A 26,338-nucleotide genomic window follows, 5' to 3' on the forward strand; every position below is an offset into this window, starting at 1 on the left:
AGGCTGGCTATGGGCAGTGCCCAGTTTAAGTCCTAGCATCCTACTGGGTGATAGTATTCAAGCAAAGTCAATTTGCTCAGTGTATTTCTTATTGAGCTTAAGTTCCCTGCTGTGTGAGAGTGAACGTTAGGTCAGAGCCTTTGGTAGCTGGCTGGAAAGTGGTTTTACTTTGAGGGTGGCTATTGGTTAGATGATCTGAGGGGTTCACTGGGTTTGTTTAGAAAGGAAGCTGTGGGTATGCCATAAGACTTGACTCTTGAGGCTTCTGCTGTACACACTTTGGTGTCACTGTGGCCCACCAGCATGCCACTGTGCTGCCTGGGCAAGTGGGCTCTGGACCCATCCTCCCTCCTTTCCCCTTTCCTTCTCACCAGTTCCAGAAGCGTAGGTGCCTGCCAGTCTCAGGAGTGCTGGTCTACAGGTCAAAGTGCTGAGGGACTGGGCAAGGGTAGTTGTTTTTCCTGACTGATAATATTATCTGGGGATTAAACACAGAGCAGCATCAATGTGGTTTTCCAACAGATTCTTTTCTTTTTTTCCTTTAATCATGTGCATTGAGCTATGGACTTTTTAGTCTGAAGTCCATTAGCTCCCTGGGAGCACTAGAATAACATGTAATAACATAATGGAATGACCTTTTTGGCGAGCTCTCAAGGTGGGCTGTGCAAGGGCAGTGGGTCCTTAGGCATTATACACAGCTCTGGGAGGGCAGAATGAGGGTGAAATAATTCCTCAACTCTTCCTCCTGGATAGTTTTACCCTAGGGAGAAGGAAACTTTGAATGCCAATGGCAGATTATATTTAGAAACACTAGAATATGGCCACATTTCTATCTTCTATTCTGCTGAGATGGAAATTTGTATTATATATTATGGTAACTGATACTGTTGAAGTGCTTTATGATTTATAAAGCATGTTCAGTAAGTTACCCCATTGCATCCTCACAGCAGTCCCACTAGGGAGGTATCATTATCTCCATGTCAGATGCAAGGCACTAAGCTGTAGAAGTTTGAGTGATTTTGGCTAGGCATCTTAGGTACTAAGTAGTAGAACTCAGAGGCAGCTCAAGACTTCTGGCTGCAAAGAGGCAGTGGATTGGCAGGGCATCAGGTTAAGTAGAGAGACTAGGTTCAGGTTCTGGTCCTGTTACTCATTAACTATGTAACTTTGGTCAGATTATTTAACTGATCAGTATAATCAAGCATATCAGATAATCTACAATTGTCTCATTCATCCATAACCTTTTGTCTTTGCTCCATTATGGGCTCATTGCTTTATAGACTACAGGATATTTGTCCTGGACTCCTCTTCACTGTCAACATGGTAATTTTCCTTGCCTCTGTCTGTGGGATCCTTTGTTTCCTAGGTTCCATGTTTTTTCTCATTTTTATTCACTTGTTGTTTTGGTAGAGCATGAGTTCCAGTACCTTCCTGAGAAAGGGTGTATTGGTGGTAAGTTTTTCACATCTCAGCTCTTAAGTGTAAGTAAGTCTGTACTCACTATTGACAGATAGTTTGGCTGGGTATAAAATTCCAGTTGGAGATCATGTTGCATGAGAGTCATGAAGGCAAGGCTTCATTATTCTGTGGTGTGCTAATGAGCAGTCTTATGCCAATTCTGACTCCTGATCTTTTGTGTATGGTGGGATTTTTTTTTTCTTTGAAATTTTCAGAATCTCCTCTTTGTCAGCAGTTTTCGGAAAGTTTTCAGTGATGTACTTTGGTGAGACTTTGTTTTTTTTGTTTCGTTTTGTTTTTTTTTAACTCGTGCAGGGCTCTCTTGACTGGAAACTTATATTCTTCAATTCTGGGATATTTTCTTGAATGATTTTTTTTTTTTAATAATTTCTTTTCCTCTGTTTACTTCTTTTCCTGGAGTTACAGTAAAACCTTGGTTTGTGAACATAATTTGTTCCAGAAACATGCTTGTAGTCCAGAGCACTTGCATATTAAAGCAAATTTCCCTGTAAGAAATAATGGAGGGGCACCTGGGTGGCTTAGTTGGTTAAGTCTCGGACTTCAGCTCAGGTCATGATCTCACAGTTGGTGGGTTTGAGCCCTGCGTCAGGCTCTGTGCTCACAGCTCAGAGCCTGGAGCCTGCTTCGGATTTTGTGTCTCCCTCTCTCTCTCTGCCCCTCCCCCACTCAAGCTCTGTCTCTCTGTGTCTCTCAAAAATAAACATTAAAAATTAAAAAAAAAAAAAAGAGGGGCTTCTAGGTGGCTCAGTCAGTTAAGCATCCGACTTCAGCTCAGGTCATGATCTTATGGCTTGTGGGTTCAGGCCCTGTGTTGGGCTCTGTGCTGACAGCTCAGAACCTGGAGCCTGCTTCAGATTCTGTGTCTCCCTCTCTCTCTGCCCCTCCCCCTTGTGCTTTCTCTCTCTCTCTCTCTCTCTCTCTCTCTCTCTCAAAAATAAATAAACATTAATTTTTTTTAATGTTTATTTATTTTTAAGAGAGACAGAGACAGAATGCGAGTGGGTTAGGGGCAGAGAGAGAGAGAGAGAGACACAGAATCTGAAGCAGGCTCCAGGCTCTGAGCTGTCAGCACAGAGCCCGATGCGGAGCTCGAACTCGCTAGCTGTGAGATCATGACCTGAGCTGAAGTCGGACGCTCAACCGACTGAGCCACCCAGGCGCACACCCCCAAAAAATTTTTTTTAATTAAAAAAAAGAAATAATGGAAACTCACGATTCATTCCGCAACCCAAAAATATTCATATAAAAATTATTATGATACTGTAATGGAATACAAAATAATAAAGAAAATAAAAAATATAAAGAAAAATAAACAACCTGCAGTTAAACTTTTAAAGCCTTCGTTACTGGTGTGAGGGAGATGAAAGAAGAGGGTTATTGTGTAGGATGACTTTCACTATCACTAATGGAATCACTGCTATCTGTTGGCTCCATGGAATCTTTTTTTGCATGGGGGCCATTGTATACACTCACGTAGATGTTGGCTATAGTGCAGTATTAATAAACTCTTGTCATATACTATATTTAATGTAACTGGCAGTAAGGCAACAGAGGAAAGGGATCTATATCTGTAGGCAGCCTGACCCAGAATGAAGCAAAGTATTCATTAGCTTACTTGTATGGAAAAGCAAAAGACTGTCCATAGGTGCTTTGAAGTGACAAAAAATGCACTAGTGCCAGTTGTGGGTACCTTCCAGTGTTCTGAAAAATCACTGATTTCTGTCAAATGCCACAGCCTGAGGCCGAGCATCTGAGTGTGGAAGCTGGTCACCCATAATCCTAAAGCGCGAGAGAGACAGAGAGAGAGAGAGAGAGACAGAGAGAGAGAGAGAAACCATTGGCTCAGTTGTGATCATGTGATGTTTGGCATCATGTACTACTCATATTGCAAGACATTGCTCATTTGTCAAGTTAAAATTTATTAGAAATACTTGCTAGCCTTGCAGAGCACTTGCAGAACAAGTACTCACAATCCAAGGTTTTACTGTAGTTTAATTTGGTACTTGCACTTAATGGATCCATCTTATTTTTCTTATCTTTTCTTCTATTTTTTATCTTTTATTTTTGTGTTTTATTTTCTAGGAGTTTTTTTTTTTTTAATTCTACTTTCAACTCTTTTGAAATTTTTTATTTCTGTGAGAGTTTTTTGTAAGAGTTTTTCCTGATTCTCTTTGACTATTCCTGTCTCATAGCATTCAATTCTTGTTTTATGGATGCAGTATTTTGTTTCTCTGAGAATAATAATTATAGTTTTGCTGTTTTCTTCTGTTGTTTTTCTTTTCTTCTAAGTATCATCTTTCTTTTAGTTTGTTTTCATCCCTGTCTTTTGTGTTAAGGGCTTTCCTCAAATATCTGGTGAACTTGAGTTATCTGTATTGAATAGCAAGGCACTGGCATGGGCGTTGGAGACTCTGTGAGTGTGAGGAGGAGGTGAAGGGCATTTGTTTACTGAGAGGGCCTCACAGTGGGTATCTCAGTGGGAAGTTAGTTGTTTCATTGGAGGATCTCCAAATCACCATCTTTAGGTTATTTTTCTTGTGCTTCTCAGTTTCCTTAGAGAAACATTCTCTAATGTCCTGCCTAGGGGAATAAGACTGACAACATTCTGGAAAAGGGAAGGGAGATGTGGGGGGAGTTGGGGCTTGAGGATCAGTGATCTCAAGGTTCCGTGTATAGACTTTCCCTTAAATCCCCTCGTTTTCTCTCAGGGCCATACTTCTACTCCCTGCCTGGTATCTCCCAGGAGAGCTTTTCTTCGTCTCTCCATATAGTAGCCCCGTGTTTTCTGACAGCTAGGCAAGGAGCCAGCTATGTAGGCTGGGTGAGGGGATCTGCTGTATGACTGTTCCTTATTTGGACTTTTAACACACCTCCTCCCCCAGCCTCTGCTTCTGGCCACCCCTCCTTGTGCCTGCAGAGGTGCCTGGTGCCTCCACTGCTCAGAGTTCTCAGGGTTCTCTGGGAAGAATTGGCTCATTTCTTGTTGGCTGGCCTCCTGAGATCATTGGCTGAGTGGGAAAAGCTGAAAACCTTCCATTCCCATCCTGAATATGAGAAGTGATGTTACTTCTCTGTGGATTTGTGCATCCGTGCTTCTAGGTGGGTGGCATTTTCACGTTGCTCTGGTGTGTGGTGTTGGAGTGCCGTGTGGAGTACAGATGTCCACCTCCCAGACAGGTCTTGATTGAGTGGGTGGCCAGTGTGTCCATGCAGCATTCTTGTGTAGTATGCAGCCCCTACAGCTTGACAAACGTGCCTGAAGACGAGGGGGGAGTTGGAGACTGGGAATGGTCTGGGAAGTGTCTTGGGGGAGAGGTGTTGGTAATTTGGAAAAGGGATGATGTGGAAAGGTTGATGTAGTCCTGAGAAGGGTCGGTGTGCCCTTACCCTTCTGAAGTAAAGTGTGTTCTAGGCAGCACTTCTGCGGGCACCCATTCTTCCTTGGGCTTGGCGGGAAGCTGGGGCTCATGGTCCTTGGCTCCTTGATCCCCAGGTCGTCCTGCCGACGTGGCTGTCCTGCACAAAGGTCTCCTCACTCATCGAGAGAATTTCTGACCCCAAGGACTTGAAAAAACTTCTCAGGACCCGGAATAATGTGCTGGTGCTTTACTCCAAATCTGGTGAGTGCCCAACCTGGACTTGGGGGTCATCCATCAGCGATGGGATGGTTTGGGTTCGGGGCACCAGTGGGAGGCAGAGACCTCAGGACCAGGAGCCACTCAGGGAGGGTCCAAGGGTCATCGGGCTTGTCCACTTTCCCCAAGAGATGAGGCAGAAGCACAGAGGGGTGTTAGTTCTGTTTCTTTTGCATCCTGAGAGGTTGTTTCAGTTCCCTATAATCAGTCTTTCTTGGGAAGAGCCTCTGGAGTCCTCACTACCTCAGGAGGGAGAGGATGTGTGTGAAGGGAGATGGAGGATGGTGGTCAGTGGGGTGGATGTTGTGGCTTCCTGGACAGGCACGGACTGGCCATCACAGGACATGCTTTGCCAGAGCTGTTGATTAGCTGGCTGGGTCGGCCTGTCACCAGCTGAATTGGTCCCAGGCTTGGGAGCACGCACCCAGGTTCGCAGCCCTGGCCCTGCCTGGCCCCCATCTGTCCTGCTTTGGGGTCAGAACATGAGACTGAGTTTGCAGTGGGCTCCAACAGAGCAGTTTCAGTGGAGGGTGGGACTGTGGCTTGCTTGCCTCTTCTGACCTTGAGGCTGGCAAGGGCATAGTGGATGGAGAGAGGTTTGCTCAGCTCTTGGCTGCGACTTTGAACATCTGACTGTTGGTGTTGTTCCAGCAGAGTTAAGTGTTTTCACTGCTCCTAAGGATGCCAAGTTTTCTGTGCCCTGGAGAAGCAACAGCCAGTGCCTGGGCCAGTTCCTGGGCACAGTTCTCCCTGGCAGCTCATCCTTGACACTCATTGGCACTAGGGGCTGATGGATGTTTTGGACGTGTGTCTCTCCTGAACCCTGCATCCTCTAAGCACCCTGGCACATGCTACTTCTTGCCCTTTTGAGGGCCTGGCACACACTTCCTGAGGTTGTTGTTGGGAGCCCAGAATGTGTCTAGCATCTCTGTTGTCAGGAGTAGGGGGGAAATTGAGGCAAGGGAGGAGCAGAATTGCTCCTGAGGCCTGGAGCATAGGGCCCTGAGTAAGCATGGCTCATCCCCTTGGATGCTCTTGGAGCTGGGCAGTTGCCAGTGCTGGGCCATGCTCAGTTCCTTCTCTGGGTAGGTCCCGTCACATAAGCTCATCATCTGACAAGGACTGCAAGGACCTTCTGCGACATGCTCCTGTTTGCTCCTTTGCCTCCTTGAGGGAGGCAGTACAGGTTGTCAGATAATGTCCAGTGTACAAGTGAGGAAATTCAAGTAGAGGGAGAATAGCCAACTCATCTGAGGTCTAGCAGCCGGTAGATGGTGGAGCTGTTCTCTGTGCTTCCTCTGCTGGAGGGTCGGAAGAAATAATATTAATCCTGCTGGGACGGAAGGGCTCTGAGATCACCAAGTGGTTATGGTAAGTTAGAGAGTGGGAATGTGGGGTCTCTTGATAGGGGCTTGTGGGGCAGGGGGCAGGGCGAGGACCGCACTTCTTTTCTCTTCTGCCCTCAGCCAACCCTTGTGGGCACTGGGACTTCCGGTGCTTCCTGCTTACTAGACCCCTCTCTGCCTCCTACTGCTGGGGTAGCAGGACCCAGGTGACTACCCTCCTGCCTCCTTGCCCCGGCCTGCTGCAACACATGTGACCCTCAGTGGGTTTTTGGAGCAGCGCAATAACTGGATTTTCTCCACTTCCACCCTCTCAAGCAGTGTGTACCTTTCCTGTGCCTCACCAAGCCCAGGCTGAGCCCAGAGGAGTGGTGGGGCCATGGCCTTTCCCGCCTCTGCCACGCTCCCTCCTCCACCTGTCCTTGTGGGGTTCTTGGGAGTGCCTCCCTCGGGTGGCTCCCTGTGCGTCTCTAGAAAGATGCTTTTTGTTCACTTGCATGAAAGGCTCAGCATGCTTTGTATTCACAAACAGCTACCATTATCCACACTAGAAAAGGGGATCTGTGGAGGTGAATAATTCAGACATCAGTTTTGCTTGGCTTTGGAATGTATCTTAGGGTTTTTGGTGAGGGAGGCAGCAGACCTGCTCTTGCTATCAGTGTCTGTGTGACGGGCCCTTCAAGTGAGCTCACAGATGTGATGGGGGAAGGGGACACACTGGCCACAGCCACTCTGCAGCAGACCCTTGCAAGTTGTCAATGTTGAAATCCTGGCCACAGAGGCTTCATCCCCAAGTACCTGCCCTCCTACAGTAGTTCCCAGGTACCTGGACAAATGAAAAACTTCCTTTCTTGTGTTCACCCTACCTTGCCTCAAGGTGTAGTCCATGTTTTTATAGCTAACCCCTGAGGTACTGCCAGGGCTGGCCCTTCTGTCGCTTCTGGGGAAATGGGCTGTGAAATGTGACTTGGGTACACTTGACATTGGTCCATCTGGGACCAGTGTCCCATATAATCCTCATTTAGCCACCAGGTTGCTGAGCCCCTGCCAAGATGAAGATGTGATGCACAAGTAAAGGAAGTATCTGGTCCCTGCTGTTGTCAGCTCGCAGTTTGAGCTCCAGGGCAGATGAGTGTGGAATTGGCAACCTTGTTCCCTATATTAGTTATAGAACTGTAATTGTTTGGTTATAGAATTTTCACAGTTTGTCCCAGAAAAGTAATGAGTCAGAGTGGAGGATCTGACTGCGAGATCCTTGGAACAGTGAGGCATGAGATGTAGCCTAACAGAGGTGTGAGTTGGGGTCTCGGTGTCTGTGGGGAGGAGTCCAGAGCCTGGCAGGAGCAGGGGTTTCTGAGAAGATTTCTCCCCGAACTACTGATTACAGGGTCAGTGTTTTAGTGGCGCTCAGGATCTCACCTCAAGGATGGCTCCCCATTCTTCCTTGCCCCTAAAGGAAGATGGCAGGGGTGACCCTCGTGGACTTGGGCACAGATGTTTAATTTTTTATTTTTTTACAGAGGCTGCAGCGGAAAGTCATCTCAGGTTATTGTCCACTGTGGCCCAGGCAGTGAAAGGACAAGGCACCATCTGCTGGGTAGACTGTGGGTATGTCCTGGGGACATGGGGCGTGGTGGCTGGAGGACGGGGCGTCCTTGGGGGATCTGGAGGGTGGGGTAGGGAGTTGTCCCTGATTAACTCTTTGGGAGAGAGGCTGTGATAGGAGAAATTGCTGCAGAAAAGCTTCCCTAACCTTACTTGAGGGTCACCTGTGGACTGGAGAAGGGGCAGTTCTGGCTCTCCCACTTGTTCTTTCCAGCCCCAGCATTCTTCCTCCCTTTTTACTCTGTTGTCCTGTGTGACTTGACTTTTTTCTTCCCAGCAGGTGAGAGAGGGGGCCTTGATGGCCAGAGAGACAAGGTTCTTTTCAGAGGCACCCAGTGGGCTTGCTCGTGAGGGGGGTCTGCAGCAAGAATCATGGGCTTCATCTCCAGCCCAGGGCATTAATAGAGGTCTCCACTGCCCTCGGTGCAAAGGTGGTGGAATCAGCCACCTTGCCTTCCGAGGTGGCTCCATTAGATGTGTCAGTGGCTTTTTCCTTCTAGCGCTCTCTTCTGACCTTTGTCTCCCTGCCTGCCACTGCCTGTCCTAGTGCTGGTGCTCCCAGCTCTTTCTCCTTCTCTTTCTCCTCCTTCCTGACTTCCCTCCTCCCAGAGACTTTCTTGTCTGTGTTAAGGCGGCAGGATCAAACACCAGCCCACAGGAGGGAGTCTGTAGGAAGGGGGGCTACTTCTTAGTGTGGGGAAGGGGGCTCTTGATGGAATTCCTCTGATTCTTCCTAGTGTGGGAGTTTGAGTCCAGGGTGTACTCAGCTTCCCTTTCTTTTCAATCATTAGGAATAATTTCCACATCTCTCTGTGGTCAGTGCATTGTGCATGCAATGCACACACACCCACACCCCCTCTTGTTATATAATTAGCTCCCAATTTGGCCTAGATTGGCATAAATGCATAAAAGGCACTTAGATAGTGAAGGAACTTAGGAGGAGAGGTAACTAAGAGCAGGTTTGTCCTTTGCATGTTTGAACACCTATTGTATGCAAAGGTCTATGTTGCACTTGACCTGGATACCAGCGTTATACGCCCTTGTGACTTCGGACAGGAAGAGTTTCCGGAGTCACTGTGTCCAGCCACTTCTCACCTGGACTTAGGGTTTATCGGGAGTATGAGCCTGGGAAGAGGAGGGGAAAGGAGAATATTGCACTCTTTTAAGTACGGGAAAGAGGTGGGTCTCTGCTGGGAAAAGGGCTTTTTAACCTTCACTTTTATTGTGGCTGTTCTTGCCTGAGCTACAGCCTGGCTACCACATTTAACCCTGTGGGTTAAATGAGCTTTAGGGCTGTACTGCAGTATAGCCTTCTTCCTCTTCAATCTGAGTTCTAAATTTCTGGTTTTTTAGGGGCGCTCGGGTGGCTCAGTCCGTTGAGCATCTGACGTCAGCTCAGGTCATGATCTCGTGGTTCGTGAGTTCGAGCCCCGTGTTGGGCTCTGTGCTGACAGCTCAGAGCCTGGAGCGTGCTTTGGATTTTGTGTCTGCTCCTCTCTCTGCCCCTCCCCTGCTCATGCTCTGTCTCTATCTCTCAAAAATAAATAAACATTAAAAAAAAATTTTTTTTTAATAAAAATAAATTTCTGGGTTTTTTAAAATTTGTTTTTTAAAGTTTATTTTTATTTAGAGAGAGAGAGAGTGTGAGAGAGAATCTCAAGCAGACCCTGTGCTGTCAGCACAGAGCCCCATGTGGGGCTTGATCTCACAAACTATGAGCCAAAACCAAGAGTTGGACACTGCCTGAGCCCACCAGGTGCCCCTAAACAGCTGTTTTGTGAATGAACTTCTGGCACACAACTGATTTATAAGTTGATGGCCTCAAGTTTGTCTTGCCCATGATTGAGGAGAATTGAAGGAGATTTATATTTTGACAAAGCACTGAATGAGACCAGGAGAAGGAGTCTTAGCTGAGTGGTGTTTGCTGTAGGGGTGTATGTGCGTGGGTTCATGCTCCTGTCTGGCCTCACACCTCCTGATTTATTCAGACATCAATTTACTGGAAGAGACTGCTCCCCAGACATTTGATAAGATCTTGGCCATTGGTTAATTCTAGTGCATAGTTGGTCTAAAAGTGTTCTTGTCTTGTAGGTATGTCTCAGTCTCCCACATTTTACCAAGAGTGTGCTACGTGACTGGTACATAGCCTTTGTCAGTATTAGAGGGGACAGGACACTTTGGAATCTCCATATCTGAGGATGACACCGGTTCTGCCACGCCAGCCGATGGAGCCTTATCACAGGAAGTTCTTAGGCTTGCAGGTGTCAGAAATGGGCAGAAGAGCTTTGATTTAGTTGCTGCATTCCCTTGCAACATTCCCAAGCATTTACTATGTGCCTTGAGGTACACAGATGGACAGTAGTGTCCTCAGGAGCTCAGTGTGCAAAGAGGAAGCAGACATCGAACCAGGTGATTATAATCCATGTGAGAAGTGTAGTGAGTGGAGGCTATGTATGAGAGGGGTTTCACTTTATTCTGCCTGTAAAATTCTGCCTGAGAAAGCTTCACAGAGTAGGTGGAGTTCCAGTGTGATGCAAAGACCTTTGAGTACCAGGTCTTTAAAGTGCCCTGGCTTTCCCTGCAGGCAGCTCCCTGTGGTATGGGCCCCGAGGACTGCCTGGGCCATCTGCCGATGGGTGTAGAGGTGGCAGTCCTGCTCTGCTCCATGCAGAGGCAGGACTAAATGGGGCCAGGGTTAATGTGTGAAGACAGACTAAGAACATTAGAATTCAGGACTCGTTTGGAGACATGATGTCTGGAGTCAATAAAAGTGCCAATGGGAGAAATAATCCTATGACTTTTGATGTGCTAAAATGGAAATCTAGGGAGGCATCTTAGAGCCTAAAGAGGTAACCTTAAGACAAAAGGATAGATTGTTCTGTGTAGTTGCCACTCAATTCATTCCTCTAAGAAGTATAAACTGAAATGTTAAATAGCTTTTAAAATAGTTTAGATAAGTAGATGGATTATGGAGCTCTAATGGATTGTGTTAGAAGAGGGGGGTATCTGGGTCCAAATTGGAAATCATAGGTAGGGTGTACTGAAATCTTCCCAGGGCAGCCCAAGGGACAAAACTTGGGGCGCTAGTCCACAGAGGCCACGGGTGGGAGGGGTGGGTGGCAGTTCTCACGGATCACCATTACATAAGGAGTTCCCCAAGGGTGATGGGTCTGCCCTCCTGCTTGGCCACACCTGCTCCTGGCCTTCAGAATGTGTCCCGTAAACCATTAGGGGAGCCTACCACGTTAACCCCGTGGCCCAGTGATGAAAGCTCTCACCGTGTCCTAAGTGCATTCAGTCTGTGTTTATGAGTCTGAGTGAGACGCTCCAGGGATGGGCAGAAGTGCTTTCGAGAACGCTTTCTCTTGCTGTCTGCAGTGGAGTGAGCATGTGGAACGGAGCCAATGTCTGCTCGCTTTTTATCCTAGCAGCTACTAAATAGCAGGTGGTCAGCCAGAGTGTGCCTCCCCTCATGTAGGGGAGGCTCAGTCAGTTAAGCATCAGACTTCGGCTCAGGTCATGATCTCATGGTTCATGGGTTCAAGTCCCGCATCAGGCTCTGCACTGCCTGGGATTCTCTCTCCCTCTCTCTGCCCCTCCTCTGCCTCTCAAAATAAATAAAACTTAAAAAAAATAAAGGACAGGTGAAGGGAACAGGGGACATTCTAGGGCAAGAGAAGACAGTGCTCTGGTGAAGTGTCTTTGAAGGTGTGCCTAATAAGGGCAGAGGCCTGGGTTGAAGGTTCTGTTCTGCTACTTACTAGCCCTGTGACCTTGGACAGGTCTGTTTACTCATCTGTAAAATGGGACAATAGTGCATATTCTGCCTTCTTTCCAGGTCCCAGTAAATGAGCTTTTTCTAGAATATAAATGTGAGATCCCATTTTACTATTATTTTTCATCTGGGCAGGATTGTTTCAGAGCATTCCCAGAAGCTGATGGGGAGAAGTGGTGCATGCATTGTTCAATGGCTCTTTCTTGGGTGAGGATTGCTTGGTTGTTGAGAGGATGCCCCTGAACAAAGTCCTGGGCATCACAGTCAGCCCCAGTGTTCAGAATGATTTGCTGTGACCCTTAAGAAGTCTGGAGTGCATTGGGACTTACAGGACTGCGGGTCCTGGGGCTTGGTTTTAAGTCCAGACTCTGACAGCTAATAGCTGTGGGATCTTTGGCAAGTCGCTGCCCCCTCTGGGCTTCAGTTTATACTTGTGTGAACCATGGAGTTGAATCTTCCAGTTTGCTCTCATCCCTAAATAGCCTGGTTCAGAAAATCCTGGAAGCTGCCAGGCTTTGTGTGTAGTGTGTATGTACCTAAGTGTCCTCCAGTCTTTTGGGGGGTCTTTCTGTGTCTCCCCCCATTCTGGGCGTCTGCTTCTTAGGTCTCTCCTGTTTTTTCCTTAGAGCCTCTGTCCTCTCTCCCACTTTGTTCCCTCTTCCTTGCTGGTTTCTGTCGCCTCTTCCCACCTCTGGGTCCCTGCCTCCCCCATTTGTTTGGTCTTTTTCCTCTGCTCTTCTTTATATGGGTATTTCTTTTCCCCTTATTCTCAATTTCCTGGCTCTCCACTCCCTACCCTTGCCTGTATGGCTGAAGGCACCTCCCACCCCCACCCCCACCCCCATCTATGCTGGTTTTCTCCCAGGTCCCAGGCCTGGTAGCTTGTGGCTGTGAGGTGTCTGTAGGGTGTCTGGATTCTATCCAGGGGTTTGTTAGCTGTCCCTTCCCCTCCCTCCACCTCCTGGCTCAGACCTCAGCAGGCACGCTCGGGTTGGCTGGTGGTGGTTGTCCGGCTGTTAAGCGGGTTGTGTGCTAGGGAGTTGGTATTCCCCTTGTGCCCTGCAGCCTGGCATTGGGCTCGGCCTTGGCACGGAGTGCTGCTGTCAGGGCAGCTGAGCCGGAGCCAGCAGGCGGGAGCTGTGCCTGGTATGCTAATTCCTGGGGCCGATTCTCACTGGGCTGAGGCTGCATATCGGGAGCTCACTGCTTTCTTTTCCTGAAGGTTTAAGGTCATTACCTATAGCCACATTTTCCTTCTTCTCCCTTCTCTTTCTCCCATCTGCTTTAGTTTCCCCAGAGCAGTGCTGGCTTCCAGATCAAGACTTGGGGCCTTCCAGGGCAGGCATAACATATTTTGAAGTCTTATGTTTTCTTCTAAAAATTATTTAAATTTAGCATTTGCTTCTTCATGTGTAAGCATATTTAACATCACTTACTGGAGCTCAGTAGACAGAGCCCAGAGAGCCAGAAGTGCAGGGCCTCATCCTGACAGTGAAAAGACAGCATCATTCATTCATTCACTCCTTCGCTCAGGCTATTTAGAGAGTGTCTGCTAGGTGCCAGCTGCTGTTGTAACTCTGGGGAATCAAACAAAGCCCTCACCTTCATGGAGCAAACATTTATGATGGGGTGACAGTGGACATGGTCAGATGTGGAGCTGTGCTCTGTGGAGAGAAAGACCGTGGGGAAGGGAGTGTGGGAATGTGGGAGGTGCTTGGCTGAGGCTCTGAGATCTGTGACAGAGGTGCTCAAATAGGCCAGGAAGCCACCTCCCCAGTGACCCCCCTGAGAACTGTGCATTATTGCGAGCACGCGTGTTGTGCGCATTTGTGTGTGTGTGTGTGTGTGTGTGTGTGTGTGTGTCTGTCTGTCTGTCTGTAGGGAGCAGGGGAGAAGAGAGAATCCTGGGGGGAGTGTCATAACCCAAAGAGGGAAGTGGGTTGCACCAAGTCTGCAACAAGGAATCCTGTGGCAGGGACAGCTGTGACTCACTTAACTGGAGTGGGGGGGCCACAGGCCGAAGGCAGGGCCGGACCCGCAGCCAGGGGTCCACTCCGAGGAACAGGCGGGAGAACCTCTGTGCCCCCCCTCCCCGGCTCCACTCAGCCTTGTTGGTTCCCCTGGTTCCCCTAAGCCTGGTCTGAGCTCCCCGGGGACCCTACTGCTGCAGCAGCAAGACTTTTCTTTGGCGTGGGTTCTGGCAGAGCAGGCAGGGATTGGGGTTAGAATGATTCTGAGCCCTGTCCCTCCTCTCTCTACTTTATGAAAGTCATGGGAAGAGGCTGCCAGCCAGGCTTGAGGGAAGAGAGCCAGCGTGGGGTGGCGCTTCTCCCCTCCGGTTGGCTGCCTTGCAAAGTCTGAGCGGCCACCTCAGGTGCGGCAGAGTGGGCAGGCCCATTGGGTGCCCCTGCTGGATGCCAGGATGGGGCTGAGGGAGGCCTGAGGTGCTTGAGATTGTTGTTGCAGTTGGGTGAATGGCAGGTGGTCACCCAGAAACAGTTGAGATCGGCAGAACAAAGCTGGACAAGGCCAGTGCCAAGCGAATGGTTGTAAACATCCCAAGTGGAGTCCTCTCCTGGGGAATTAACTCAGGCAGGGAAAGGGCACCTTAGATGCAGTTGTTTGCAAACAAATCTACCACCTGTAATAGAAGGGCTTCACCACAGAGCCCCTGTGGGCAGGGCAAACCCAAACTGTAATAGCCCTTGTCACTTGGAGGCGTGTATGGCATCCCCACGGGGCTTTAGGGGACGAGTTTCTAGCAACTGGATTCCGTGGGCTGCCCTTCCAGGAGCTTTCTGATGTATACCCTCAGCCCATCTGGATCTCCTCCCCATCTCTGCTTATCTACCTTCTCTCTGGATTCCCTGTCTCTAAATGCCCTTGCCACCTTGGGGGAGCAGCCACTGTATTGTCATTAGCCTTTCCTTTTGGAATTTATCATGCATTTCTTTTGAGTCCCCACTGTTTGCCAGATCAGTGGCTGTGGTGTTGACTACCACAGGCAAGACTAAATAGGGAGGGAAAAGCCTGGGCCTGGGTTGGGGTGGGGGCAGGAGGGCGGCCCCCTCTCTGACCTACACACATCTCTCTAGTAAGACATGCTTCTTGAATTGCAAAGTGTGTTCTACACTTAAAATGAGGTCCCACATTTTTGCTTGTCCATTGATGAATGTTGCTTTTAGAATTGAGCTGAATGGTTGAATTAGTCTATCTGTATTGGGGCTGGTGCACAGCTGTGTGAAGCTGATGGCTGTAGAAGGTAGTGAGGTATGTAAACAGGTGAGAGATGAAGGGACTTCCCTCAGGTGGCTGTCATACCTGGCAGAACAAAGTTTCTCATGCAGTGTGGTCAGTGGGAACCAGTGGACTTGGGTAGTCAAGATACCCTCACTAAGTCCATGTGGCTCTGGAGAGAGGGCCCTGCATGGGTGGGGTAGCTGGCTGCCTTTGGCTGGCCATTGGGCAGACTTGGCTGAGTATGGTGAGGTTATGGGGAAAGCTATGAGACAGATGGGGTCTCTGAGGGGCTGGTGGGAGTCATAGGGGAGGCCAAACGTTGGAAAGATGAGGGAAAGGAGGAAGAGCCAGAAGAGGACAGTGGTGTGCATCAGGATCACCTGGAAGGCTCCTTAAGACATAGTTGCTCAAGTACCCGCAGAGTTTTGATTCAGCAGATTTGGGATGGGGCTGAGAATTTGCATTTCTAACAGGTTCCTGGGTGGTGCTGATGCCGCTGGTCCAAGGACCACATTTTGAGGTCCGTTGATCTCACAGGGAGGAAACCGGAGATGAGATCGGGCATGAGCACTCTGTAAACGCTGAGTGGCACCAGACAGACGTTTCTTATCAGAAGAAGTGTGAGAGTGTGATATTGCAGGAGCTGCACCTCACTGAAGCGTTCTCCTCTCTCCCTGTGGCTTCTGTCAGTACCTGCTCAGATTTCGTAACTTCTTCAGCCTTGTAGGACATTCTCCTCTTATCCTGGTCAGATGGTATATAGTAGGTGGGATATGGTACACATTTGAGCTTAAAAACAAAAACTTGCTTGGGCCTTAGGCAGAGAGTCTGAAGTAATGGTCTGGGAAGGGCCACGTTAATCTGTATTCTTTTAAATTTCCCAGGTGGTGCTGATGAGCAGCCAGGACTGAGAGCCACAGATCTATACTGTAGTTGGTTTTTCTTCTTAGAATGGGCTGTACTCCTGGGGACTTGCTTTGTCCAGAGGTGTCCATGTTGCCCCTCTGCTTATCTCTGTCTTTCTTGATCAGCCCATATCCTTTTGGTTACTCTGCTTCCTCCAGTCCTCTGAGAGCCCACCTATAGTCAGGGCCTTCCCTGCTATTGAGAATTTCAAGGTACCAGTCTTTTTTTAGGCCACGAGCAGATTTTACTCTGTCAACACCTTTGTGAGGACCTCAGGTAACAAATGGTTTCGGACATTTGTGTCTTTTCAGTGATGCTGAGAGTAGAAAATTGTGCAAGAAGATGAAAGTTGACCTGAGCCCAAAGGACAAAAAGGTTGAATTATTCCATTACCAGTAAGTACATGTGGGCATTTCCAATTTCCAAGTAAGTGCTAGAAAGCTTTCATTGGTATTCCCAGTGAACAGTTTTGAGTTAGGTTAATTTTATTTCAGTGTTTTTCCTCTGTGTTTACAGTTCTTTTTTTTAAAAAAATCTTGAACTGTGTTCAATAGCTGAATGTTATTAAGATGCTGCAGGAAACCAAAGGTATGTATCTTCATAACCATTCTTAAAGTTAACACCTTTTTCTCCTCATCCGACAGGGATGGTGCATTTCATACTGAATATAACCGAGCTGTGACATTTAAGGTAAATTTACCTCCCTCATTCTCAGCAGAGGTAGAGTCTGAACAGATGCCAAAAGCCTGGCAGGTTTTCTCTGAGAGAAGGAAGGGCAGATTGCACAGATAGCTCTTTCAAATGACCTGAGGGATTCTTATCTCTAGAGCACATGTCAGCAGAATATACGGAAAAGTTTGTAACTGTTAGCACAATGGGGATGGCCAGCCTTGTAGATAAGTGTGTGAATCTATCAGCAGAGGCATGTGGGTGAGACATGTGACGTTACGCCTCTCTCCTCCAGAGGCCTGGGTTTCCTCTTGCTGTGGCTTGAAGCGCTCCTTCATCTCCATGGTAGTGTCCATACTGGCTATCCAGAGTCTGGGGGGCACTTAGCACAGGGTGCAGGACACGGGCAGGTTGGCACTGTTGGCTGATGCACTTCATTTCAGATGACACGCCGATGTCACTGGGTCATTCCCCTGCTACAAGTCCGATTTAGCAGTGGATGGAAAAGCATCAGTGAAAATAGGTGTGGAAGGTCTTTGACCCGCCGCCCTGAGTCCTTCGATTGCCTTTGGATTCTCCTCCTTCAGCTACCCATTCTCTTCCTCAGACAAGTCTTCTCCTATCTCTGGTCCGGGCGGCATGCCTCTGCCCTGTCTGGGGCCGTGTATTTCTTCTGTTCTCAACATAGACTGAACTTATTTTTTCAGACTCTCCTGCTTTGTGCTCCTCTTACTGTCTCTCTTTCTCCATCTCCTTCCATTCTTTCCTGTTCATCCATCCGTGCAGCTGTCAGTGTCCCACTCCTCTACCGCTCTTCCTCGGCTCCCTGGTCACTTCTTGCTTATCTACCAGCACTCGTTCTTTTTTAAGTTGCTACAGCTTTACCTTATACAGATTCAGCCTGATTACTCATCTTAACACCCACTTAGACACTTAGAGAAAATTCTACCACCTAGAGTTTCTTAACCTCTTGTTCTGTGTTAAGATGTCAGCCGAAGCCCTCAGAGAGAACACGCACTCCCCAGGAACAACGTGTAGCCAGGCAGGGCAGGGGAAGTGCTATGCAGTGATGGAAGGGGGTGCCGGGGGCTTTTTGTTTTATCTTTGGAGGCTGTGTTCAGTTTACATTTAGCGGCTCCCTCTGAGCAGTCTGTCCTGGGATCATGGAGCAGGAAATAGCAGCTGCTCAGAACTGTAGTAGCTAGGAAGGAGCAAGGAGCCCAAGTGGTCTGAGCTTGCCTAGGTCGGGAGGCTGAGTCCTGGCCTCTGTCCACCCCTTACAAAGACCAGGTGTGTGGCATTTGCTCACTCTTCATCCTTCCTAGGATTTCTGCATCAATAAGTTGGAGAAGCAGGCTAAGCGTTGGACAGGGTCAGAGTCTTTAGTGGAGAGAGGGCATCCTTAGTTCAAGGGTTCCCCAAAACCCACAGGGTCATCAGGGACTGGGGTAGGGCCCCTGGAGTTCTCAGGGCAAGGGTAAGCAGCATATTGTTTCCCATAACTGCCTGATGGCTTCTGCTCATCATTGAGCAGGAGCAGCTGAGACCAGTGCCCTCCTTGGTCACAGGTTGGTTTTCTTCTCAAGTTTCCTCCTGGGCCTCCATCTCCAGAGAGACAGAGGAGTCCCTGCCAGGGTTGGGTGCCCAGTTGCAGGTTCATGCTCTGGCTATAGTTGCTGTCGTCCTGTGTGGTTCTGGGGGGGCCCAGTCACAGGCACCACGCTGTGGCCCCTAAAGAAGCCAGAGACCAGACAAGTGAGGGTAAAGAGCAGGAAGCTCAAAGAGGGGAACTTCCTGTATAAGTGGCCTTTTGCTGGTCAGCAGTCTGTCCTGCAAAATCCTTATTATGTGTCAGTGGTGAGGACTGGAGATGCCTGGAAGCCAGGATTCAGATGACCCTCTGACAACCTTCTCCCAAGACCATGTAGCTATGAGTGTGGTTTCCCAGACGTGAAGATGTCCTGAAAACCAAGGTTTGGGTGTGGGGCCATTTCCCTGGCATTCAGAGCACCCAGGACAGGATGGCTGAGGGAGTGGGGTGTTCCCCATGCGGCTCCCTGCAGATTTTTCCACCCAAGATCTCATCGGTTACAGTGCTTTGGAGAGAACCTATGGATGGAATCACTCAACTTCAGTTAAACAAGAATAATCTCCACCTGAAAAGCAAAAGATTGCTAGTATGATTATTTCAGTTCTTACGTTAGAAGAGATGGCTCCTTTCCTCTTTGCATCCACTTTTGTCTTTTCTCCTTGATGCTGAGGCAGGGGTGGGAGTCGGGGAATGGGAGATGGGGCTAACCCTTTAACTCTGCTTGTGCTGGTGCGTGGACAGGAGGCCCCTGAGAGCAATAGTTCCTAACCGATTTTGGGTTCCTTGTCCCACTGAGAATCGACTGAAAGGCATGGATCTTCTCCCTAGAAACAGTGTGTTTGCATGAAGTAAATGTAAAATGTTGTCGTGTGAGTAAATGTAAATGTTAAGTAAAGTAACATAAAGAGTAATGCTTTCGGGGCGCCTGGGTGGCGCAGTCGGTTAAGCGTCCGACTTCAGCCAGGTCACGATCTCGCAGCCCGTGAGTTCGAGCCCCGCGTCGGGCTCTGGCCTGATGGCTCAGAGCCTGGAGCCTGTTTCCGATTCTGTGTCTCCCTCTCTCTCTGCCCCTCCCCCGTTCATGCTCTGTCTCTCTCTGTCCCAAAAATAAATAAATGTTGAAAAAAAGAAAAAATTAAAAAAAAAAAAAAAAGAGTAATGCTTTCATGTGAGGCTGGGGTTTCACAGACCCCTGAAGGCTGCCCGTGTACCCTAGATTGAGAACCCCTGCACCAGGCATTTTCTGAAACAGGTGGGCAGCTGTAAGCATCTTTCTCACATGGCCCAGGTGGGCAGGTGCCTGTGCAGCTGTGGGTGAATATGGGTTTCAGGAGGCCCTCCAGTTCCATTCTGGCTTATACTGTCACAGGGAAGCTTTGACAGGGACAGAGGAGGCAGACCTGCCTTTGCCATGTGGAAATGGCCCTCTCTTCTTGCCAGAAGGCGTTTCATAGCCCCATTTGGAACAGCAGGGGAGCATTACCTGAATGAAATTCTACGAAATCTTAGCTGTCTCCCATTTTTCCATAGTAGCTCTTCCCAAATAATAAGCTCACAGAGGTCCTGTGTGCGTGACCAGTGGATGGCTGAATGCACAGCCTCCCTAAGAACGTGTTTCCTTTTCTCACCTCAGCCCTCCTCTCTCCCACCACACTTGTGGACACATTCAGGTTGTCATCTGCTCTTTGGGACTTGATCGAAGTGGACAGAAGTCACAAAATCTTGCATCAAATTGGGGGCGCTGAAGGCTCTGTCTGTTGGCATGGAAGCCAGCAACTCCCCTCCAGGGTTGAAGGGATGTAGGTTGGCTGGTTTCTGGTATTCGTTCCTGGCTCTCATAGACTTTGAGCACCATTTTCCAGAGTGGCTGTCTGAGGGAAGGCTGCTTCTGTCCTGGACCAGTGAAGTGTGGCAGGGATAGAGGGCAGTAGAGGGACAGCGGCCTCCACATGGGAAGATTGTGTCTTTCCCAGAGGGAGTGAGATTTGAGTCAGTCGTCCACATGACAAAGGCTAGGTAAGTCCTTTATCCTGAAGGTCCTTGTCAGATCTTCATCCTGGGCATGTAGAGGGAGGGTATTCAGGCAAGTAGGCAGTCACAGACATGAGCACCCTACCCCTGGGGGCTTCCCGGCTTGAGCTTCTCAGGGGATGATCAAGATTTAACGCACTCTCAAACCAGTTTAGATCACAAAATATTGAGCAGGTGGCAAGTAGGTGTGCTTACCTGCTTGTGTGGTCGGCAGTTTTGGAGGCTGCACGAATGTGGAATCCTTGGACAGGACTGGAGACCTTTATTCAAATTGATCAGAAAGGCTTCTTGGAGGAGATGAGACTTAGAAGCATGAGCCTGTCTCTGGTTTGAATAAGCCAATGAATTATCTCAAATCTCCTCTTTGATGTCCATGAAGAAGCACAGTAGGTATGGATCAGCTGACCAGATTAAGGTGTCACGTGGCTGAAAAATTTTGGTGGAGGCGGTGGGGGTGCATTTTTAGGGCCCTCAGCAGTGAAGTCAGTGGGCAATGGAATAGCACCCCTGCCCCCCACGGGGTTGCCCACGTGCGACATGCAGACCCTCTCCAGGCATGTGGGTCTCTGGGCAGAGAGATGGGGCAGGTTCCTGATTTCCCCACCTCCCTCTTTTCCTGGCTAAAACGACTTTTCCCTTCTTTGTTCTTTTCCTCAGTCTATAGTGGCCTTTCTGAAGGATCCAAAAGGGCCTCCACTGTGGGAGGAAGATCCTGGAGCCAAAGACGTTGTCCACATTGACAGTGAAAAGGTAACTTATTTTGCATCGATTCTGGTTGACTCTGGAAGCTTCCCCCAACCAGGGTCTCCCTAGGAGGGATGCCCAAAGAAATGAGGAATGGGACTTTTCAGAGACCAGTTGTACTTTTCTCCAAGGGAGCCGGGCCCCTAGGCCCCTAATATTTGTTCTCCTTCCCAGCTCCATGACGGAACCCACAGGAGATCACAGACTGGCTGCCTGAGACCTTGCCTGAGACCTCCCATTCTTCACTGCCTTATTTAATGTATTTTAATGTGTTTAGATTTTTCTCAGAGAAATATCCATTTAAAAAGCCTTTCCTTATTACGTAACCCAGTCATTGCTGGGATTGGCTGTGTGTGTGTGTGTGTGTGTGTGTGTGTGTTTAAAAGTAAGTTTTGGGGCGCCTGGGTGGCGCAGTCGGTTAAGCGTCCGACTTCAGCCAGGTCACGATCTCATGGTCCGTGAGTTCGAGCCCCGCTCGGGCTCTGGGCTGATGGCTCAGAGCCTGGAGCCTGTTTCCGATTCTGTGTCTCCCTCTCTCTCTGCCCCTCCCCTGTTCATGCTCTGTCTCTGTCCCAAAAATAAATAAACGTTGAAAAAAAAAATTAAAAAAAAAAAAAAGTAAGTTTTGTTTTTTTGTTTTCTTTAAGAATAATCTCAGAGGTTTGGGTTGGAGTTCCAGAGACTTGGGTCAGATCTCTATAATTCTAAGTCATGTAAATTTGAGCAAATTATTTACCCTCTTAAGTTTTAATTTCTGGATTTGGCTGGGCTAGGGAGTTAGGGAGTAAAACAGTGGTTCTGATTTATAGTCTCCGTACAACCTGACCCTCCTTTCTAAGCCTGCCCCACCCGACCTGAATGTACATCTTTATCCATGTATTGTGACACGTGTATACCTCATTTGTTTGGCTGTGTCTTCACCTAAGGATGGGCAAGAACGTCTTTGTTATATTCCAGATGGTCTGTGAGGCAGGCAGTGCTATTTTGTAGATGGAAGGAGAATGTCCTTTTTTTAAAAATCTATGAAATACTGTTGACATACAGTGCTATATTAGTTTCAGATATATAACATAGTGATTCGACAGTTCTACATATTACAGAGTGCTCACCATGAGAAGTGTGGTTACCATCTGTCATGATACAAAGTTATGGTAGTATTACTGACTCTGTTCCCTTTGTTGTACTTTTCATCTCTGTGACTTATTTCTCTTATAATTAGACATTTATACCTCTTTAAAAAAAATTTTTTAATGTTTATTTATTTTTGAGAGAGAGAGAGAGAGAGAGAGAATGCAAGCAGGGGAGGGGCAGAGAAAGAGGGAGACACGGAATCCAAAGCAGGCTCCATGCTCTGAGGTGTCAGCACAGAGCTCAATGTGGGGCTGGAACCCACAGACCGTGAGATCCTGACCTGAGATGAAGTCGGACACTAAACTGACTGAGCCACCCAGGCGCTTCTGGACGTTTATACCTCTTAATCCCCTTCACCTGTTTCACTTATGCCCCTACTCCCTTCGCTCTGGCAACCACCAGTTTTTTCTCTGGTTTTATCAGTCTGTTTTTATTTGTTTGGTTTTGTTCGTTTGTTTTGTTTCTTAGATTCCACATATAAGTGAAATCATATGGTATTTGTCTTTCTCTGAATTATTTCACTTAGCATTACCCTCTAGATCCATCCATGTTGCTGCAGATGGTAAGATCTCATTTTTTTTATGGCTGAGTAATATTCCATTGTTTGTTGTGTGTGTGTGTGTGTGTGTGTGTGTGTATATGTATGTGTATATACACACACACACATATATACACATACATACATACCACATCTTCTTTATCCATTTATCAGTTGATGAACACTTGGGTTGCTTCTGTATCTTGGCTGTTGTAAATAATGCTGCAGTAAACATAGGGACATGTATATCTTTTCAAGTTAGTGTTTTTATTTTCTTTGGGTAAATACCCGCTAGTGGGAATTACTGGGTCATATGGGATTTCTACTCTCAATTTTTGGGTGAACCTCCATACTCTTTGCATAGTGACTGCACCAGTTTATATTTCCACCAAGAGTGCATCCTCGCTAACACTTGTCATTTGTTTTTGTGATAGGAACTGGAGAACGTTTGTTCTTATCTTGATAACATGAAATGTACTTTTTATATTCCTCTGCCTCCCCTCCCTTTTCATTTAAAATTATTGACCCTTAATGCTTGTTAATCCAGAAGAAAAGGATGCCATTTATACTTTCTGGAGGAGGGATCATGTGTGATCGTTACGGGCTGGGCAATTTGAATTAAGGGGCTGGCCATCAGCATTTCTCTGGGATAGAAAATGCCAGTATCATCAGAAGGTAAAAAGTATGTTGCTGGCAGGGGAAGAGGGGCAAATGTCAGGAGGTGGTGGCATCTGTGCCCGTAGTTATGAGGAAAACAAGCAGCCTAAACTCACTGTTGCTCGTGGGAAGATTTTGTGATAATGCATGTTTCTAGCCTTTCTGGAAAGTGATTGCCTGCTGTCTCCTTCCCCTGAGATGATCATGTCCTGAAACTCCTAAGATCGCTCTTCTGTAACTAGAAATATTAAGGAGAAAAAAAATGTTTTCACACCTGTAGGCAATCCTCTTGTTATACTTGGTGCTGTTTTCTCTTCTGTAGAAGTTTAAGGTACAGCTGCCTTTCTGCTGATAGAATCTCCACATAAAATAACTAAAAGTTCCCAATTCAAGTTAATTGCCAATTGTATTTGTGAGGTTAGTATTCTGCACTGTTGAAGGTAATTAAGCATCTTTGAATGTAATGTGATGATTGTTACCACCCAGGGTATGAAACCAAATGGCTACAGGCTCAGAAAACCCTTTTCTTCTCAGATCTCAGATCTTTTTCTCCAGGGATTTCAGAAGATCATTTTCAAAGCGTTTGCATTTTCTACCCATAGTCAGGGTCAAAGATCTTAGTTGCTAATTCTGTTTTGTAAAATTATATAATTCTAGTTATGTAAACAAGGGTGAACATTTTCAGAATTTATTATAAAATGTTTTAAATTCCTACAAAATATTTGTAATATTTTTTATCTAACTGAAAAATTATAAGCAATGCGTATTCATTGTTGAAAATTTAGAAAATACAGCTTAAGTTTAAAAAGAAAAACAAGTTACTTTATCCCTTCCCATTGAGAAGTACCCACTGCTGGTATTTTCTGTAGCCTTCCAGGCTTTCAACATAATGCATACGTATTTTTACTCACAAAAGTGTCATTACATTTTATATGCTGCTTTCTAACTTGCTTTCTTCCCCCCACTTAACGTAACAGGCATATCTTATTGTGACATTAAATATTCCTCTTCATCGTTTTTAATGATGCAGTAGTATTCCATAGAGCGGGATGTACCCTCATCTATTTACCTAATGCCTTGTTGCTGCCAGAAAGCTGCATTTCGCAATCTCCTTTTACTTTCCTTATTATTCAAAAAAGAAAAACCTCTAATTTTCTTCTATGGAAACTGGTTAGAGAAGCAAATTATTTTAATCAAACCATGCTTTGTCATTGCGTTTCTCTGCAGTCCTTGATAGATTTGCTTTTTCCGGAACATCGTTGACTTTCGTTGGAAGAAAGGTCTTTGACCCTGCTTTACACTGAAGTCTCTCCATTAGCACTGTTGTGAAATATAAAAATGTCTTTTTTTTGCATTTATTGTATTTATTTAACAAATAATTATGTATTGCATAATAATGTGCCAGGCACTGTTTGGAGGGTTTTACAAATACAGATGATCTGTACCCCATGGGGGCAGGAGGGCATGCCTCATCTGTGTGTTCCTGTGCACACAATGGGCTCCTGGGCACATGGACAGTGGCGGTAGGGCTGGGGAAAGAGACAGTGGGTTTGGGTTAGCCCTGTGTGACCTTAACCAGCAGATCTCCATCTAGCCAACTTGGGCCACGTGAAAACAACCAACCCCCTACAACACAACCACTCCATAAATCACTTGAGGGGGCAGGCTGGTTGAGCCTCACAGGACATAAATAGTTCCTTGCAGGTTTTTAATCGTTCAGGTGGAGCTGCAGGTAAAGCTGGTAGCCTGGTCCTGACTACTTCATCATACCAGGTGGCCTTGGGAAAGCCATGTGCCCCCTCGGGGCCTCAGTTTCCTCATCTGTAATATGCAGGGGTAGTACAGATTGTCTCGATCGTCCAGCTCCTGACAGGCTGAAACTCTGGCTGCATGCCCCAAACCCCACATCAGACCATGGGACATCTGAAATGCTGGACAGCTCCTTCCACCATGGTGGTGCCCCCACCCTCCAGAGCCAGGGGCATGTCGCCTCCCTGTTGTTTTATTGTGTGTGTGACCTGCCGTGTTCTCTCTTTGTGCCTCAGGACTTCAGACGGCTCCTGAAGAAGGAAGAGAAGCCCCTCCTGATGATGTTTTATGCCCCCTGTGAGTGACCTTTCTCCTTTGGGCCAGAGTTCATTGTTCAGCCTCTTGGAGGGGCAGCTGGGGGTTGGGAGGCAGGGGACTGGGAACTAGCCCCAACTCTCTTAGAATGTGAAGTGCGTCCATCACCCCATCTCTCCATCTCTGCCTCTTTGCCTTTTCACTTGGCTCCTCCCCTCCTGCTGTCCACATCAGTTTTTCTCTCACTAGAATCTGCATCCTTCTGCCCTCCTTGCCCCAAGCTCTACCTAGCAACAACACGGGTCTCTCCAGGTATTCCTTTCCCACCAGCTGTGTGCCTGGTGCAGCTATGTGCTGATGGAGCCATGCCTCACCCTCTAGGTCCACTGCTGCTCACCAGCCAGAGCCTGGCCAGCCCCCCAAGGCAGCCATTTGCCCAGCTCTGGCTCCTGCACACCTCTGCTGGTGTCACCTGGGAGGTGTGGGGGAATCAGGACCAGGGAGAAAAGGGCCTCATATTTTGGTTCATTCTCTAGATGAGGCACAAAGCCATAGGAACAGCAGAAAGATCATTGAGATGACAACCAGAAGACCCAGGTTCTAATTCCAGCTATGCCAACAATCGAGCTGGGTGACCTTGGTCAAATCCTTTGCCTTCAAATCCTTCATCTTCAAATCCTTCACGTCTCTGCCCCTCAGTTTCCATTGCTTTAAAAAAAATTTTTTTTAATATTTACTTATTTTTGAGGAGGAGAGAGAGCGTGAGCAGGGAAGAGGCAGAGAGAGAGACACAGAATCTGAAGCAGATACCAGGCTCCAAGCTGTCAGCACAGAGCCCGACATGGGGCTCGAACTCAGGAGCCATGAGATCATGACCTGAGCCAAAATCGGATGCTTAACCAACTGAGCTACTCAGGTGCCCCCACCCCC

The 26,338-nt window shown here is 47.6% G+C and overlaps 1 protein-coding gene across 2 annotated transcripts in view; it reads left to right on the forward strand.

Annotated features, from left to right (window-relative positions):
- Window positions 1-26,338, forward strand: part of PDIA5 (protein disulfide isomerase family A member 5) — a 92,041-nt gene that overhangs the window by 17,138 nt on the left and 48,565 nt on the right. For both annotated transcript variants that reach the window (XM_043594331.1, XM_043594332.1), the window contains exons 2-7: window positions 4,973-5,099; window positions 7,978-8,065; window positions 16,295-16,378; window positions 16,628-16,673; window positions 20,932-21,024; window positions 25,390-25,450. In XM_043594331.1, the coding sequence (XP_043450266.1) occupies window positions 4,973-5,099; window positions 7,978-8,065; window positions 16,295-16,378; window positions 16,628-16,673; window positions 20,932-21,024; window positions 25,390-25,450 (499 nt within the window). The remainder of the gene's footprint in view (window positions 1-4,972; window positions 5,100-7,977; window positions 8,066-16,294; window positions 16,379-16,627; window positions 16,674-20,931; window positions 21,025-25,389; window positions 25,451-26,338) is intronic.

This window comes from Prionailurus bengalensis, chromosome C2 (assembly GCF_016509475.1).
Source record: "Prionailurus bengalensis isolate Pbe53 chromosome C2, Fcat_Pben_1.1_paternal_pri, whole genome shotgun sequence".
Lineage (NCBI taxonomy): Eukaryota > Metazoa > Chordata > Mammalia > Carnivora > Felidae > Prionailurus > Prionailurus bengalensis.